General features: G+C 38.0%; 1 protein-coding gene and 1 long non-coding RNA gene across 2 annotated transcripts in view; both read right to left on the reverse strand.

Annotated features, from left to right (window-relative positions):
• LOC126911410 (uncharacterized) overlaps positions 1-18,123 on the reverse strand; it is a 181,805-nt gene that overhangs the window by 135,766 nt on the left and 27,916 nt on the right. The window lies entirely within an intron of this gene.
• Positions 1-18,123, reverse strand: part of LOC118279407 (retinal homeobox protein Rx3) — a 39,712-nt gene that overhangs the window by 17,972 nt on the left and 3,617 nt on the right. Inside the window, exon 2 of the mRNA XM_035599098.2 lies at positions 5,962-6,221. Within this exon, the coding sequence (XP_035454991.1) occupies positions 5,962-6,221 (260 nt within the window). The remainder of the gene's footprint in view (positions 1-5,961; positions 6,222-18,123) is intronic.

Here is an 18,123-nt window from a genome sequence, read left to right on the forward strand (position 1 = left end):
TCTCGTATAAATTACTGTGCAAATCATACAGCTACAACATTTTACTCGATAGCTACCATTACAGTATTTCCCTGAATAGGTCGCAATAACAATGAAGCTATAAAAATAAAAATAATCAACACAAATGACGTTAAGGAATCAAGCGGCGCCGGGTGGAGGGGTAAGGTAAGGGATCAAATGAAAAGAAACGGGAGCAAATGATGTGATCGCAATAAACACAATTTCCCGTACTGCTGAACAAATTGCCGGCACACTGCCGCTCCCACGCGACTTATGTGTGCTCTCTGTTTAAGGAATCATATTTAAATTTGGTTACCATGTAGTAACTGGTTAAAAAATATATGTTTGTGCTGTTAATTTAGTGTATATGTAGATAGGTAAACGATATTCAGTAGTTTGTACCAAAGGACCAGCTTTTTTGGTCCTTTGGAACTGAAGTGGTCTTTTGTTTACTTATATTTCAAAAGCGGCTCAATTTCTGTACTTGAGGAAATATGATGGAATTTTTCTGCGTTGGTATAAAACCTATATAACTCTTCTAAGGCAAGATTTTTAAACATTTCTAGAGCAATCTAGATGATGACAATCAAGAAAATTTTGAATAAACCTTTTTTGGTGAATTTATCCTACAAGTAGGTATTTGTTTCGTGTTTTCAATCAGGATAGTTTAAAGCCGCTCTATAAGACACAGCAGCATATATCTTAGACTATAATTTAGTTAAGGGTTTATAGTAAGTAATGTATCGAGTGTGCGTCCATGTTGAACTCAAGTTAAGTTAACACCACGTCCTCGTCGCCGCCGTAACTGGATTACAGAACATAGAGTCTAGAATGAAAACAAATGGAATTCATTGCTAAGATGATATGAAGTGATTTTGTAAGAGAGACACAGAAAAATATAGGAGAGTAGTTTTACTTTGCTTTGCATGGTAGGTTATAGTAAATCATCATCTTTCTGTATGTAAGTAAAAATTTAGACACCACCGACAAACGGTGAAGGTATATAGGTGAAGTACAATTTCTAATTATAAGTCCGAAATCACCATCCTGCATGAAGCATGCAGGGTAATAATTAATGATCAAATCTTCTCCGTGTGAGAAGAGGTCTTTGGTCAGCAGTGACAACTTACAGGTTTTTGATGTGTGTGTATAGAAAAGATTGGTGATGCTGCTTCACGCCGGTTTACTGTGAGGTCGTGGTATCATTCCGGTCGATTTTTTACCCAAACATGGCTCTCTCGTATGTAAAACTTTATGTGATAGTTATTCACTTCGAAACCTTAACAATATTTTTGCAAAGATGTTTGTCTTCTATCCTAAACACAGTTATCATCTTAAAAAGAGGCAGTAAGTCAGACATTTTTGTTGCATTTTTCTCTCCTACAAAAACTGATATTTTTAGAAGAGTGTGCCTCATCTATTTCGTCTAAGCTCTTAGTTTCACGTGTCGGCTGGCTCGTGTGGGATTAAGTTATAATAGTTATTAATTGCGCACTAACTCGATCGGCGACGGCGCTTGCTGCTAACCTAATACCACTCTATAGTGTTAACTTATTATTGTACAGCGCATATAAACATGCTATACCACACTTTTTGGCGACAAAATTAGGAAACATTATTGCTGTCATGCTATTAAATTAATTAGTAGTAATAGTTTTCGAATATACACCATGCGATTAGATCATTACTGCATTAAACGTGTTGTTAAATGACAACGATGAATTACGATGTAATGCTTAATCTCATAATCAGAATAGCTGATGATGATGAACACGAATTTCTCTATACTTAAATATGGAACAAGCTCGCCACATCCTCCCATACCGCTGCAACTACTGTAAGCCAGGATCTACAGTAGATACAACATAAAAATACCGGAACATTGAAGTCTCAGCGACAGGAATGACGGTCTGGGATCCCATATTTATCTCTATGCTGGTAGAGCTAAATATAAGTTTGTTGTGTTTTCAGTATTATAGTCTTATGCTACGAGGAATTGAGATTTGCGTAAAATTAATCTCGATTGGGTAAGCATAAACTATAATATTATCCCGCTGTAAAGCAAATCTACTCAGTAACTCTTCTCTCCCTTAACGGTAAAAATGAAGTCTTTTACTTTTCTTTTCTCAATTTTCAGTTAAGTTCGCCTTAGATGGACTGAAACCATCAATATTTAATTAAATATATATAAGTAGGCATATACACGCAATAAAACACGTTGGTACATGTGATCTCGCGACACCACCACAGCTGCATACGTTTACACGGGCCGCGTGGGGCGACCATAATCCCGCCGCTCACAATCCTTCCCGGGATTATCGCTTACGACCGTGTAAATTGCATTTATTTAACCATTATAATAGTAGATTGGTCTATTCATACTGACTACAGTAAATTATATCATTAGTTTCAAGGATTTATGAAAAAATATTATTTATACAGACGGAGATATTAGGACCATAATAACAAGTGCAGCTGAGAGAATTAATAGAAAAATAAAGGTATTGCTACTTTTTTATATGCATACAGTATATAGGTAGTCTGAAGAAGTTGCTGATCACATTAACTCTACCTGTGTGTTCAACTACATTGAAACTTTTTGCACAAACATTAACAATAATCAGTCGATCGTTATAAACTTTCGCATCATTATATTATTAGGATGATCACGAAGCATTATACATAGCAATGTGATTCGTCCATCCTTACTGACACTAAATATCGGAGAAACCGTAATTAATTCGCACGATATAAGTGCTGGGACGGTATCAGATCACGAATCACTTAGTAAATCAACAAAAGTAATTATAATTCGAGTCGGAAGCTAGACGTAAGACAGCACTAACGACATGACACAACAAAAACTGCTAATGGCCATCCACGAACCCTTTCTTGTAGTAAACGAAACGGCAATTATTGCCAACGCTGGAAAATTAGGGGTTTTCTTAACAACTGGCCACAATTAACACCTCGGGCTATTAACGGTGTAATTTTCTTTTAGTTTAAGTGATTTTTGTAACGTACACGAGGTTCATAGGACATTTAATTACAACGTGTCCGGGTATGTTAAACGCCTCTGATCGTTGGTCACGACTTGCATGCAATTAAAATACATAACAATATCACATAATAGTACGCTCACTTTTCCTTGTTAGCCGTTATGAAAGGTGTCTTGCTATTCAAGCATATTTTAAGCCCAAACTTTGTGACTTGCTATTTCGAAACAAGATGTTTATTTTGATAGGTTGAGATATTGGTCTTTCAATACTAAAATCTGTATAAGTTTCATGTTCAATTAATAAAAATTCAACGCAAGAAACTTAATGTACCATTTTACATAAACGGCACTTAAAAATTCGTACAAAACAATATTGCGCACTAAACAAACACTTTAGAACTCATTTTCCGAGACCCTTCACACAATAAAGAAGAAAAAAGAACTTAATTTATTTTCGTATAAAGTGCATTCTCGCGTGTGATGGTGCACAAGGGGTATCGTAACCGGGGTGTTTGGTACAAAAACGTTTATTAGCACATTTTGTCGCAAGTGGAGCGTGACTGCGATAAGTGACAAGCTATTGAGATGTTTGGGGTGAGCATCTAATGACTGTGTGCTGGGAATGTGGAGGGACAACACTGGAAACTTGTTACAATAAATACCGATGATATGTTGCCATTTTAGTTCTTACTTTTAATGTTTTATCTTGTGGTCCTTGTAAAATTATGAAAATCACGGCATAGTTCATTATCTCTTTCTCGGTAGGTACTCTATTATCCATAACTTATTTTTGTCTTCAAACAAAAAAAAATTGTAGATCAAACAGCAAGAATATTATTTTTGTAAACCAACTTGTGAAATGTAACTTATTGAATGTGATAAATTTTGTTTTAACATGCATTTACAATTACTAATATTTACTTTAGCGTAAAATCAACTAAAATCATAGTCACCCTACGATCAACGCACCGAATTCGATTACCATCGCTTTCTCATTGTTGTCTATTTGACGCTTAATGCATTCGTCTATTGTTAAATAACCAATTACAGCTAAACCCCCATCCTTAACCACTTCAACAGAAAGAGAGACCAGCGTAAATTTGTCGTCAGCTTCGACAGGTCAATTGTAAATGTCCAGGGAAAATAGAACCCTAAATTAAAATTGTTTGTTCCGATAAAAAGGTCTTTATAAATTGGTTCGTGACAAAATAGAAGTGTTTATGTGCGACTGACTTTATAAAGAAGAATCAATTTGTATGGGAGATCTGATAAGATTATGATAAGGTCGCAATTGTTAGGAGTTACTTAATGTGTTCTGCACATTTGGCGACTCGTGGAGCCGTGATGTGTAACGGAAATTATAAGGGTTACATTAGACGGGACCTATTGTGTTTCTCTAAATAATTATATGGTTTGATTCGAGCGAATTCACATTTTGCCTGTAAGCTTAGAGATATTTAAGACTAGTTATTTCAAGAGTCTTAAACAGACCGGCATTGTAGAGCAGCAAAATTTACAACATAGTCATCAGAAGATTACGAAATGAAGCATTACCTACAAACTCTATAGGTGCTAAACGTAAACGAGATCTGAGTATAGCACCTACGTCACTTACGCTAGTGGGGTGTCGGTGTCTGGGCGCTAGTTTAAGCGAATTACCGGCCGCTTCCGTTGCAGACGAGCCTCCGACGGCACTACTCTATCAAACTGAGTCGAAAATTTAGTATTTTGATAGAAGAAATAAGTTTCATATTAACGCTAAAAGTACCATTAAACCTGACTGATGTTAAAATTGTGAAGTTTTGTAAAAGATGTTGATGAATGAAGGGGGATATCATAATAACAGATGGATTGTTTGAAGAAGAAGTTAGAAGGTGTATGATGGAGTCCGAAGATGAAGGAAGTGTTTGATGAGAGAGTTACTGATGGGGAGGAATACCTGAACTCTGGATAGTAGCCATTACAAAAAGAAGAAAGGAAGAAATTTAATCCTAATAAGTGCTTGGTCGGATTTTCTTTAATTTCTATTGTAGAAATCATTGTTGATTTTAAATTATGACACATTTTCAAATCGTTCGCTATTTATATATTATGTTGTACATTTGATCAATGCAGGCAGCTGTGTATTACAATGTAGTTGTAATGCCACGGATTATACACAACACAACAATAATAAATTGTCGACTTCGAAGCAAAAACTACAAATGAACGAGCGGAACTTATCGCCGTTAACAAAAGGAATGACATTTTTGCACACACTATTAAAATCAGCTTATCCTATATTGAAAACCAAGTGTCAGATTAGTTCACAACCGCATTATTTGGCAAATAGCCGTTTTACAAACTTACTGATGCGGATCCAAGGACTCTAAATCAAGCGAGTAAGAGCCAAAATAGGTTTGCCATAATCATTTTGCAGTGGCATAAGAAAGCAATTAAGATACGACCAGCTTAATAAGATCTCTGAAATTGGTAGCGTTATCTGTAATGCATTAGTTTTTGTTCGTTGATGTCAAGTGGGGAGGGTCAGGATATTTGGTGGGGCATCTATACGCTCGACATATGTTCGCCCTGTAAAGCCAAAGGGGATTGAGTGGCATAAGCCCCTTGGGTTCATTATTGCTCCTTTACCCTTTCCCTTAGGGCCTTTCACTCAAAGTTTACAAAGTGTATTTATTTCACTTAATATTAAGAGAAAATCGTTTAGTTCATTTTCTATTAATTCAAGTTGTAATTTAAGCTGACAGAATGCCTGATTCTTATGAACTGGCGGTAAAATATGGAACTGATGTTAACTTACATAGATTGTGAATCCGAATTCACTATGCTTTGCCGCTATCAAACAATTTTCATAACATCTAGAAGAGTTCAACCACTACCACAGCACATCATCAGACGCCATTGGCTGTATTAAAACCATCACAATTAACCCCCAAAAACTAAACAAAAAGTTTATTACTAACCTGTACCCTGACTTCAGGGAGGTTGACTTTCATTGCGAGTTCCTCTCTGGAGTATACATCAGGGTAGTGGCTCTTCTCAAACGCCCTTTCCAGTTCATGTAGCTGGTATGTGGTGAAGGTCGTTCTATTCCGCCGATGTTTCTTCTTATTGTCTGCTGCTGAGCCGGGGCGGGCTGACTCGTCGTCGCTGCCTGGTGGAGACTTGTCGTCTGTCGGGGTTCTCTGGCTGTAGCCGTCGTTGCTGTTGCAGGAACCCTCGCCTGGAATGTACGAGAAGAGTGAGTATAAGAAAGTTTTATTTGCACTGTGTCTAACTTGGACGGTTCTGAGTGGATTTGGAATAAAAGAGGGAATCAAATGCGTTGTGTATATCAATTTCAGTTTTTCATTTATTCATGTCAAAGTGGGAGAGCACATGCTTCTGTCAGCAAGGACGGGCCGGCTCGACCCTACCTTCTACCTCTCAAGAGGTTGGCAAGGCAATTATAACGACTTTGGTGTTTCGGGTGTCCATGGTGGCCATCAAGTGAACCGTCTGCTCGTTTATACGATTCTGTGTAGAACTTAAATATTACTGATACAAATTTTCTAACCACAATAATGGAAACAATATCGTGTTATCTAAACAAACATAACAACATCCACTTGAAATCGCATAATAATTTATTCAGCGTGGAGTCGGCACCGCAATTACGCAGCGAGCCAACGAGGGAATACAGTAATAAATCAAACGAAACAATTTCAGCTTGTGTATGCTAATGCAGAGCCGTGTCTTGCCGATAATGCAATTATATTCAAATATCCCACACAGACTACAAACTAGATACGAACGTGGATTGTTGCAGAATTCATTGATGAGGTGAGAAGATTAAACTCTAACATGGAATGTATATCAGTCATTATTTGGAACTAGCTTTCCATCTCGGTGGGATATCGAGGATGTATACGTATCTCACTTATATAGGCCTTAATACTGGAATAGAAAGAAGACAACAGTCTTCTTTGTAGTAACAACACCCTTAATAGAATTCTTGTATTATTGTCAACGAATTTTTGTTAAAAACTGCGAGAGGTGGTGATATTTCACCGGTCTAAACCAGGCTAAAGCAGTTAGGCTCTGACACTGGAAACTTAACTGTACTTATTTCTAAAGTCTAGAATTTCAAGTATTTGGTTATCCGTTAATAGACAGCCGAAAAATTCAGCCAAGGCTTCAATAAAAAATACTCTCATAAAAATAACGCAATAAAAGCACATTTTAATCTTAAACAAATATTAAAATTCCAATCAACAATTTTACTAACAGCCTGAGCGCGATACAATCGCACAGTGGCCTAAAAGCGGTCCGAGGCAGACAATAAATCTGAACACAACTTGTATCATACATCATCGCGTATCGCATGATCTGCAAACCAAGGCCTTCCTTACACGCCTATTATATTATCTGACTTGTAAAACATGATCGTTTAATGTTTGTTTAGTCATCCTGTAGCTTCTTTTATTGTACTTACTCTTATTTGAATGGCAAAACCTAAGTGCTTCTTCGGACTAAATGAAGTAGTGCAAACATAATTAGTCTAATCATCGAGCGCATAGTTAATAACAGAGGCAGAATAAGGATTTCTTCAGCAGTCGACGTAAAAAAATATTCAGAAAACGTTTGGAAGAAATGTTAATTTATCAGTTCATAGGTTTATTCTAAAGCCCATATCACAATGTAGTATTTAGTATATTTACTACAAAGGGCGAGTATTTAATATTACAAGAGAGTTAGTAAAATATTCATACAGAATGTTAACGTGCCGAAAATTGAGTTCTACCGAGGGAAACTAGTGGAGTAATTGTTTGCGGAAACTCTGCATTTATCACTTCCATTATTTTGTCCACGGTGAGTGATTGAGTGGCCCATTGGGGTGGAGTTTTAACACACGTACCGATTTAGACCATTATGTTAATAAGTACCAATGAAAATATTATAAAACCTTATTAACTGCGTCGAGTGCGAGTCAGTTTCTTTTGCGATTCCCAGCTTGGAAAAAGTATTCCTAAATCTTTGCAATAACTCAGTGTAAGAAAACAGGCGAAAAGTATAATTACCTTATGTTTTTAGGGAACAAAGAGCACAAGCTCCTGAAAATATGAAAGTGATCCAATAGGCAGCGAAATGAATGCACTGTTGTATAAACCGTGCCTGCATTTCTCAACCGACTACCGTATTGATGGTCCCACGTTACAAATGAGATAGCGCCACAAATATTTGATACGTCATCTGTCATTTGTAAAAACGATTAAGAAATCAAAAGTGAACAAGACTGACAAAACATCCCTGCACGCCGTAGTAGATTGAGCGATCAAAAGTCACAACATCGTGCCATCTCCGTCACTCTTATGGATCCTTAAGGCCGTAAGAAAGAGAGCGTGGTGTCACATTTAGATTACTGAGGCAGATTACAAGCGGCACACAAAACAAATAAAAATATTGTAGGCAACGCATTAAGACATTTTACACTTATCACGATACGATCTGAAACCATATTTTTTTCCTTTTTGTAATAATTATCGATAATCTGGCAACACTCGCGAGCATTATCGTCTATAATGGCTTGTCTTGTTGTTTTTTAATGTGGTAACCCTAATCATGTGTCAGATTTGCCGTGTTCGTATATATTAAAGCTCTTCGTAGCACTAATGATTTTTTCAAAATGGATTCATGATTGAATTATTGATTTGTATTTGGAAGAAGAAATTAGATTCAATCAGTTAGCATTTAAATAATGTAAGGCTCATTTAAGTTTGGCTTGTAACGGATTAAAAGTTATTTAATCCTTTGCTTGGGAAGTTGTCTTCATTTTGTCATTATTACAGCATCCTTATGACGTCTATCAGCCTGTTAATATTTGTTTTAAAACAAAAGTATCTAGTAATACACTAAACAATGTCTTTGATTCCAATATTTATTTGCCTAATTACTGCGGAAACGAATATATGTTAGCATTTTATCATAGAAAGTATAGAGTATACTGCAGACTGTGGCCTACAGTAGGCGTCGCGTAGGCTGCGAGACGTTGCCGCATCTGCGCACGCTGCTCATGATGAAGAGTCCCTCTGTGACTCAAAACTAGTAGAGCTTTTCTCTATTAATTTACGTGAGTAAATCGTGATTTTTAGTTAATAGAGATATATTCACATTAATCAATTTCTTTCCGTCTGGGATCTGCAGCACCACTCAATCATGTGAAACTTAAAAGGATTCTCTCGAGCAGTCTTGTAGCCTAGTCTCCAGCCCATTCTGTGGGAATATCGACCATAAAAGTACCCCAGAAAAGTAAGATTTTCAATGCTTATAATATCCTTAAACAATCGAATCTTTCCTCTTACGATTGTTGAGATAGTAAAAAGCAAAGACTTGGTAGACGAAGCATCACTAAACAAAACTCGCCAAGCACAAACATCTCAAGCGATTGGTCCCCTGCAGTTACCTACTTATGTACATCAGCAAGCTCCTCCCAATTTGCTACTTAATTGATAATGATTACATCCGATGTTGTTTTTACTCCGCGTCCGTTTGACACGCAACTTCTGACACTCTCAGATGAAATGTTCCAGTAATTCGATTATCTCACTCTAATTGATGCTTTTAACTTTAATTGAACTCGTAACTTATGTTGTCAGATTAATATTCGAAATGTCATGTTTTTTTAAATTTAAGTATTTTGTTTTTGTCTTCAAGTAAGTGAGTACTTACTTAGTTTTAATTTCGTTCTCTCAGAAGACGTTTAAGTTGCAATTGACACTTGAGTATTACTACATTAAGATATCAAGCTATGCATAATTTTTAAACTAACACATGATGATGTGATTTAAACCCCAAGATATCTGACAATCCAAATTAATGAGACAATTATCAAATGTGAAGCAAAGGCAAAACAATGAACCACATTACCAATAACGCCTAATTACAAAACCAGACCATTCAATAAACATTGATAAAATAAACTGCCAGCGAACAACTAATTACATTGCAATCATCGAATTTAGCATCGAATCTACAGCGAGGCAGCACACTAACTAAGGACATATCCAATGATTTGACGGCCGCGGTGGGATTACAAACGTACCGTTGACAATTTCGTGGGGACACAAAACAAATGAATAGCGTCCAATATTTAAACCCACACACAGACACAGCGAAACGAGCTTAGTTACGGACCAATGAAAGCTTCATCACGACCGCTCGATTACGGGAACTCGATTGTGCGGCTCACAATCGATTTGCAATCGCTATTACGAGCCAATATTCGATTATGTCCCCCTGCGGTGCTGACCGCAACGCTAAACGATCATTCGATCACTATTAATGGCTCCTAGGCATAGCTCGCGTTTATCGATGTATGGTATCGATGTGCATGTGGATATACTATGTTAGAGGTTTAGGTATGATCATGAATACTCTTGAGTATACCGACTCCAACGAAATTACATGCTCAGCTATAAACTATGCTGAATGCAGGATTAAAAAAATAGTTTAAATAAACACTTGGACTATAATTTCTAAGCTCCCATTAAGACAATAAACGAACATAATACAAATTGTTTAAAAACCGTATTTAATTTTAATACACGAACAGTTAACTAAGCTTTAAGGAGTCCCACACGCCGCCGCTCCAGTGCTCGTAATATTGCTGTCGGGCGCTCACGCTACAGATTGTGCGATAAAGCACTAACTCGATTAGCTAATTAATAATTTCACACAAATTATAGCAGCCAAGTATTCGTGACCTCGTTAGCTTTTATTTCAAGCAACGCATTTTATTGGTGACAAACATTTCTTACTATTGAATTATTGTTTGACCTTTCTGTTGCAAAGGACTTCGGGACGAGGGCTTTAAGTTTTATTGTTAGTTTCTTACATTATGCGTATACTTAGGTACTAATATATTGAGTAGTGAATCATAAGATTCATGGTAATGTTAACAACGTTATCCTACTATTAGAAAGAAAAAGACTTTCAGGCATGTTGCACCATTCAATGCTTATCTGGGGGCACGGTAGTGAACCCCGCCAAGACGAGCCAAGCGAAGCGCAAGGGCACTACCTACCTTTTCTCGAATCGAAGCGCTTCGTCGTATTTTTGAACCTTCATAACTTGAGTTTGGGTTATACCAGATAAACAAAATTTTCAGGATATAATGTCAGTGGTAGACTTAATAAACCTCTAAAGTTTCAATGGCATAGCTCTTATACTTTAGATTTTATTGATATCTAAAATACCCCGATTTCGTCACTCACTCACTCACTGATGATCAACAAAATTCTTAAGGTACTTCCTGAAGTCCTAGAAAACTGAAATTTGGTATGTAAGCTAGTATTAGTACCCAAACAACAAAAAAATCCTAAAACTTGGAACTTTTACCCCCAACCAAGTCCTTAAACTAGGGGGTGAAAGTTTGTTCGAGACTTCCGCAACTTTTGACCCTAGAGGTCTGAATGCGGCCGCGGAGGGGTAAAAATCTGAAATAGGGAAACTTAATTCCCTATTGCCTGCTTGAGATCTGAAAATTATACACAAGTACATAGAACACAAACTTTTCATCAAATCAAAACATTATCCTACCCATAAGTACTTAGATATGAATAATATTACTACACTTCACTTCGGTAAGTGTTTATTAATCAACCTATACTTTTGAACATAAGCATCGTAAGTATAGTATGCGCCAACGCCCGCCGCCTGCCCCTCGTCCCCGCGCAGTAGCTAAAAATAATCGGCCCGTCAGCGAGCGCGGCACCCGAACGCGGGCAGACGCGCGAGGGCAGACGTCGTTGACGGTTGTCTCGTTGAATGAAAAGTTTTCGGAATATTTCGGTGATTTAAAAGTTTGCTATCGCGGAGAAAAAAACCATTTGCCTAATATTTAATTGTTAGTAGTTTAGTAGGTAAAGGTTTAGATACTAGTGTTTTAATTTTCATTGATAAAAAGTATTAGGATTACGTTTCCAATTTTCTTATAAATTTAGTAGTTTAGTAGGTGAATTTGTCGCTCATTTTATCTTTCTATCATAAGCAACCTACAAAAAGAAATGAAATCCCACAAAAACATTTCATGTTAAATGTTGCCAAGACGAGACCATATAGCTCGCACTGTCAAAAAGTAATCAGATCCCGTGTAGAGCCAAGTTTCTAACCCTGTACTTTTGAACTGGCGAGTTGGCCGCACGGAAAGAGTTTAGAAGATTGAATAGATTTTTAAGCTCAAGCCCATATGACGAATAGCAAAAAGTCCGTGCGGCCGACTCGCCAGTTCAAAAGTATAGGGTTAGAAACTTGGCTCTACACGGGATCTGATTACTTTTTGACAGTGCGAGCTATATGGTCTCGTCTTGGCAACATTTAACATGAAATGTTTTTGTGGGATTTAGTTTTCAAAGTAGGAACTCTCTTTACTCCAGATTCAGCATTTTAGGGAAGCCGTGATATAGGAAGCCCTCTTTCTAAGAAACGATGGCAAAAATTAAACGCTTTTCTACATAGTTCACAACGCAAATAAAGTAGTTTTAGTGTAGCAAGTGCAGTTAGGCTATGCTGACCAGGAGCTGCGGACTGCCTAGCGGGCTCCGGCTTGAAAACAGGAGTAGGAACGGGGTGGTTTTAGTCAGTAAGAGTCTGATGCCGTCTCTCCTCGCCCACGGTAGGAGAAGGTATTGGATGATATTCCCCTCTCAAAAAAAGCCTATGGAGACCTGTTACCTTTCCAGAACACCGTAAACATTATTGTATCTTGGCCCCTCTTAATAACAGTGGAAAAAATACAATATAGTCTGTATTAAACAGTAAAACACTTAACAAAAATATATTGAAAACAAGAATGCAACGTAATTAATATCGTATCCCGCGTGTAACATTTACAAGCGTGTAAAATAAAAGTAAACTTCCCTCGGTGTTTACCAGTGAGATACCATCTCGCGTCATACTGAGCTCACGAGAATACAGGGTGCATTAGTGGGCCGCTACTGACCGCCGCAGCTACAGCGTGTGCGCATTCGTATTATTTCTTTTATTCAATCTATTTTGTTTCTTATTGAGAACGTCTGACTATAAATAAGCATGGCATTTGTGGAACCTTTGTTTTCAATTCCGATGGTTATATAATGCGTTTTGTTGCGTATAAAATGTTAAAACTTAGACATTTTCTCTGAACTAGGTACACCTGTTTATTATTTTTAGTCTGAAATAAATTTTAGTCTTAGGTAATGCAAAATCTTTTTTTAATCTTTGTGTCTTTTAGTAATCCAAAAGATAGCTTAACCTATAATCTTGTCAAAATTGTCGTTTTGTTCTAAAATAGATATACTTTTGAATTCTTAAAACAGCACTAGTTTAACATCCTTGTAATTTGTAAATTACGTAAAGTTTGCGTAAATTATAAGTATGTTCAATTATTATTTAAATCCTAACGTTCAAATAGGAGCATCCTTCGCTGCACATAAAAGTGCATTAAGCACAACCAGATCCTACACGGATAGTGTCTGACACATAAACAGGTTTCACATATCACTGACTCGATTTACTTTACAATTACATAATACGATCGTAACATTTTACATTTACTTCACTTACAATCTATTTAGTTGAACACCTGCTTAATAGTTACCTACATAAATATATTACTATCTAACTGATTATTATTTAACACCGATTTAAACACTAACCGGCGTACTCAGAGTCATTTAGAATGGTTACTTAACCCAATCATTAGCAATTGTTTTGTAAGGAATAGTTTAAGTAATCATTAAATGTCTCTGAGTACGCCGATAAAATAACTATCAGTCCAGTAAAAATCTTCTATTACTTAGTGATAACTCGATTATGTCGTAGTACCTTCTTTTCATATTGTTTTAAGGTCCTGTTTCACAAATCCAGATTTTGAACATAGAATGTAATTTGTATTAACTATCTGCCACATAAGTTTATCGGGTACTTATAATATGAAGGTAAAGAAACAGGCGCTAAGTCTAATTATAATTTCAATTCTTGGACAGTTAAGTCATTATATCCAACAATTTAAATTGATTCCTCAGTGTAGCGTAGTGAGTATTTGTTTTGAGTTGTTATTACTCCGAAATAGCCAGGAACCCAAAGATCACGACAGCAATAAAAAAAAAACAAAGCATTCAAAATAAATCTTGCAATATCAGCGCGCGCATGATCTATTAGACTATTACCGATCGAAGGGATCTCTGATAAGGAACCATTTCATAATAGTAATTTCATTAATGTTCTAATGAAACTAATTCTTGTCTAATGTACAGGAAACGGCGCGTCAACGCCGCGGCTGATTGCAGTCATTGTGAAATTAATGTTTGTACAAACTTCCAGATCAGCATTACAAGATAAGCTTTACACCCGTATCCGCTTGTGAAATGCTGCATTGAGAGCCGTTATTAATGTGATTGTACCTACTTACGTATCAGTTTAGTTTTTTGCTTGTTGCTTCTTATTTAATTGTACTGTTTGAAAATATATTCGAAACTGATGGGCTATTGAAGTTTCTGGTTGATGTAGTTGCTGCAAACGTGTTGACTGTTCATTTAAATTCGTTGATTGTAAATGTTACTTCAAATTAATAGACCTCAATACTATTTCCTGGTACCAGTTTGTAAGAACGACAGGAAGTACTAATAATATGAGATGTAATACAAAGAGATAGAGAGTAGAGCCAAACAATTTATGTAAATTAGTACCAAGTATCTTGTTGGCTAGATAGTAATCAGTAGCAAGAATCAATGCATGCATGTCCATTAAATATTGTGTTCCAATTCCAATGCTACACTGTCCTGTTCAAATATATAATGTGTGCGAGTGGTTTAATGGCAACTAAATAAAGATTAATTACATTTCATTTAGGTAAGTGCTAAGTACTTACTGTGATTTTAATTTGAAATTAAATTTGTATTTATTTTGCAACATATAACACTAGGTTTCCGATTTGATGGCTTCGCCCACGTGTAATTCGTAGTTATACTTATAGCGTTTTTTAATTTGTTCTCCACAGTAAAGGCTTTAGAATTCCACAGGAAACCTTTTTAAAAATCTTAGTTCCCTGTCCTATCTGACCAGGTGGAACGGAAGGTAGAGTGTCAACTTTTACTTAAAACCCACCTCGTATCCTTCAGTTGCCCTTTGCGTATCCGGGGCCACGGATCTTGTTAGATTCACTTTGCAAGCCTACGAGATTCAGTTTACGCTGCTACGTCTACGCGCTACGTACTACATTACACAGAAGATGCGCTACGTACTACGCGCTACGAACTACGAGAAACGAACTAAGGCTGAAGTATTTTGCCTCAAATGTAGTACTAGATGCTACGCTACGGATTACGCCCTACAAGTAACGGCGTATTTTGCCGTAATTCAAGTAGGAATTAGGGCTTACAGATTTAAGACTAGGTAACCAAAGCTAGAAAATTGGCTTTATACCCATTTGATTACCCCATGAAAATATTTTTGTATTGTCATTCTCGAAAAGATACTTACTAGCCTAGCTACTTGTTCTGAAAAATGCTGATTAAGTATCGATGTAATTAAAGTAGTGTTATTAGATTTCCAGTTAATTTAGAATTATTTAATGAGATATTTGCTGCAATCTTTTATTGATTCTATTTAATGTGATCCCTTTAGTCACAGATTAGTATCTGCACTCAAAATTTAAATACCTTACTTATTTCCGATTTTACAACTATTTATAAATACTTATCGGTTTTATATACTCCTTAAGTCATCTTAGTGGATCTAGTAACAAACCTAACGAATTTTCAGTAGCTGTATAAGATCCAAATGCTCTTAAAAAATAATGTTTAATTTTGCAATTGGCGTACATTAGTTACTGCTGAAAACTAGTCAAATTTCATATAATCCCTACATTTAAATAGTACCCACTTACTTAATTTACAATTAGATAATGATAATGGACGGACCCGGGTACGTCCTAAAACTGCGACCAGCCACCGAGGAATGGGCAGCAGCAGTCAAAATTTATCCTTTTTAAAAACTGCGATCCCCAAGCCGCCTGCCAAGCGTGGGGATTATGGCAACCCCCCCCCTTTCACTTGAGCGACAACAAAATTACACGGCCCCCAGTCCCCGGCAGCTTTGCTATTCCTGATCTAGGTAGCGGATATACGGCGAGCAGGGGTGCTAAGAATCCCCGGCAGAGAAAGCGCTGCAACCCCCGACGAACTTTGGCCCTGGGAAATGCACAACATCCGCACACTGCGGACTATGAGAAGATTGTCGAGCTGGAGGAATATTGAGCAATATGCGGTTACATACTTGGGACTATCTGAAATAAGAGATGGGTCAGTATACGATAATCCTAGAGTATTTTCCGGCAACTTGCTAGTCCGGGAAGGAGACCGTAAATCTACAGGGCTGTCGGATTTCTCGTCCGCGAGTCTCTCGTCAACAACGTGTTGAGGTCGACAGTGTGTCGAACAGGGTAGCGTACCTTATACAGTTTGAATATCTAACCGGTATTCGCTGAAGGTCATACAGGTATATGCGCCGACCTCGACACATTGTGATCGACGAAGTAGAGGCTCTTTATGAGGAAATTTCAAAAGCCATACACTCCTCCGAAACACACTTCACCGTCTGTGAATGGGGGAGTTTCAATGCAAAGGTGGGCACACGGAATAGCGATGAGTTGAGAATAGGGCCATTTGGATATGGGCAGCGAAACCATCGGGGCCAGCGGCTGGTCGACTTTATGGAGAGGGAGAGACTCTATTTGATGAACTCCTTCTTCCAGAAGCGACCGGCCAAGAAGTGGACATGGATAAGCCCTGATGGTTCTACCAAAAATGAGATCGACTTCATCATGGCGACCGAAAGACGTATATTCAGTGATGTCTCTGTGATAGCGAAGGTGAAAACCGGTAGCGATCACCGTATTGTCAGGGGCACACTGAACATCAATGTAAAACTAGAGCGGTCACGCCTGGTGAAGTCCACGCTCCGCCCTGGACGTGCCCAGATCCAAAACCCCGAGCAGTTCCAACTCCAACTGCAAAATCGCTTCCAGTGTCTAGCTGATTGTGGAAACGTGGACGAGATAAATAATGGGTTGGTGGAAACTGTCCGAGCAGTGGGGTCAGACTTCTTCAAGACCCCCGCCGAAACAGGCCCCAAAAGCTCTCCGACGGAACCTTAAAACTTCTTAAGGATCGTAGCGGCTGAGGCTGCATTTAGACGATATGTCTGAATACGGCAAGCTCAATAGACGAATCTATAAAATACATGCGACGTGACCTGCGGGCCTATAGTACGCCGCAAGAGTCAGAGACTTAATTTGAGAGAAACAAGGGCTCAAAAGTCTTCGCAAAGAATTCGTCTGTTGGGCAAAGCCAAATGACGAGGCTGAAGACCGAGGATGGCAGCGTCATCTCGTCGAAGTCCGATCCTCGGAGAAAAGAGCGTTTTACGGACAGTTATACACCATCAACACGGCAACCCATCTCGGTACAGCTCGGGACCCAAGAGCTAAACTGACGCGGTTGTACACTGAGGATATCCCAGACATCAGCCTGTACGAGATTAGGATGGCTAACTCAAACAGCATTAAAAACAACAAGGCGCCGGGCGATGATTTAAAATTTCACGTCGGAACTTCTGCGAGCGGGTGGTTTAACCGATACTTTTAGTCCTCCTTGAAGCTATTCAAGTTCCGTCATATTTCGAGGGAACCACGCTGGTAGCACCGGCAACGGAGTGTGGTGGTTCTGTTCTTTAAAAAAGGCGACAACTGTCTGCTAAAGAACTACAGACCTATCTCACTATCTGAGCCATGTGTATAAGCTGTTTTCGAGGGTCTTAATCACGAACCGTCTCGAAAACAGGCTTGATGACTTCCAGCCTCCCGAACAAGCCGGATTCCGAAAAGGTTTCAGTACCATAGACCACATTCATACGCTGCGGCAGATTATACAGAAGACCGAGGAGTATAACTTGCCACTATGCTTGGCGTATATGTGGACTATGAGAAAGCCTTCGATTCAATCGAAACCTGGGCGGTGCTGCAGTCTCTCCAGCGGTGCCACATCGACTATAGATACATCGAGGTTTTGAAGTGTTTGTATCAACAACGCCACCATTTAACAAATCCG

The sequence above is a fragment of the Spodoptera frugiperda genome, chromosome 14 (genome assembly GCF_023101765.2).
Source record: "Spodoptera frugiperda isolate SF20-4 chromosome 14, AGI-APGP_CSIRO_Sfru_2.0, whole genome shotgun sequence".
NCBI classification, from domain to species: Eukaryota; Metazoa; Arthropoda; class Insecta; order Lepidoptera; family Noctuidae; genus Spodoptera; species Spodoptera frugiperda.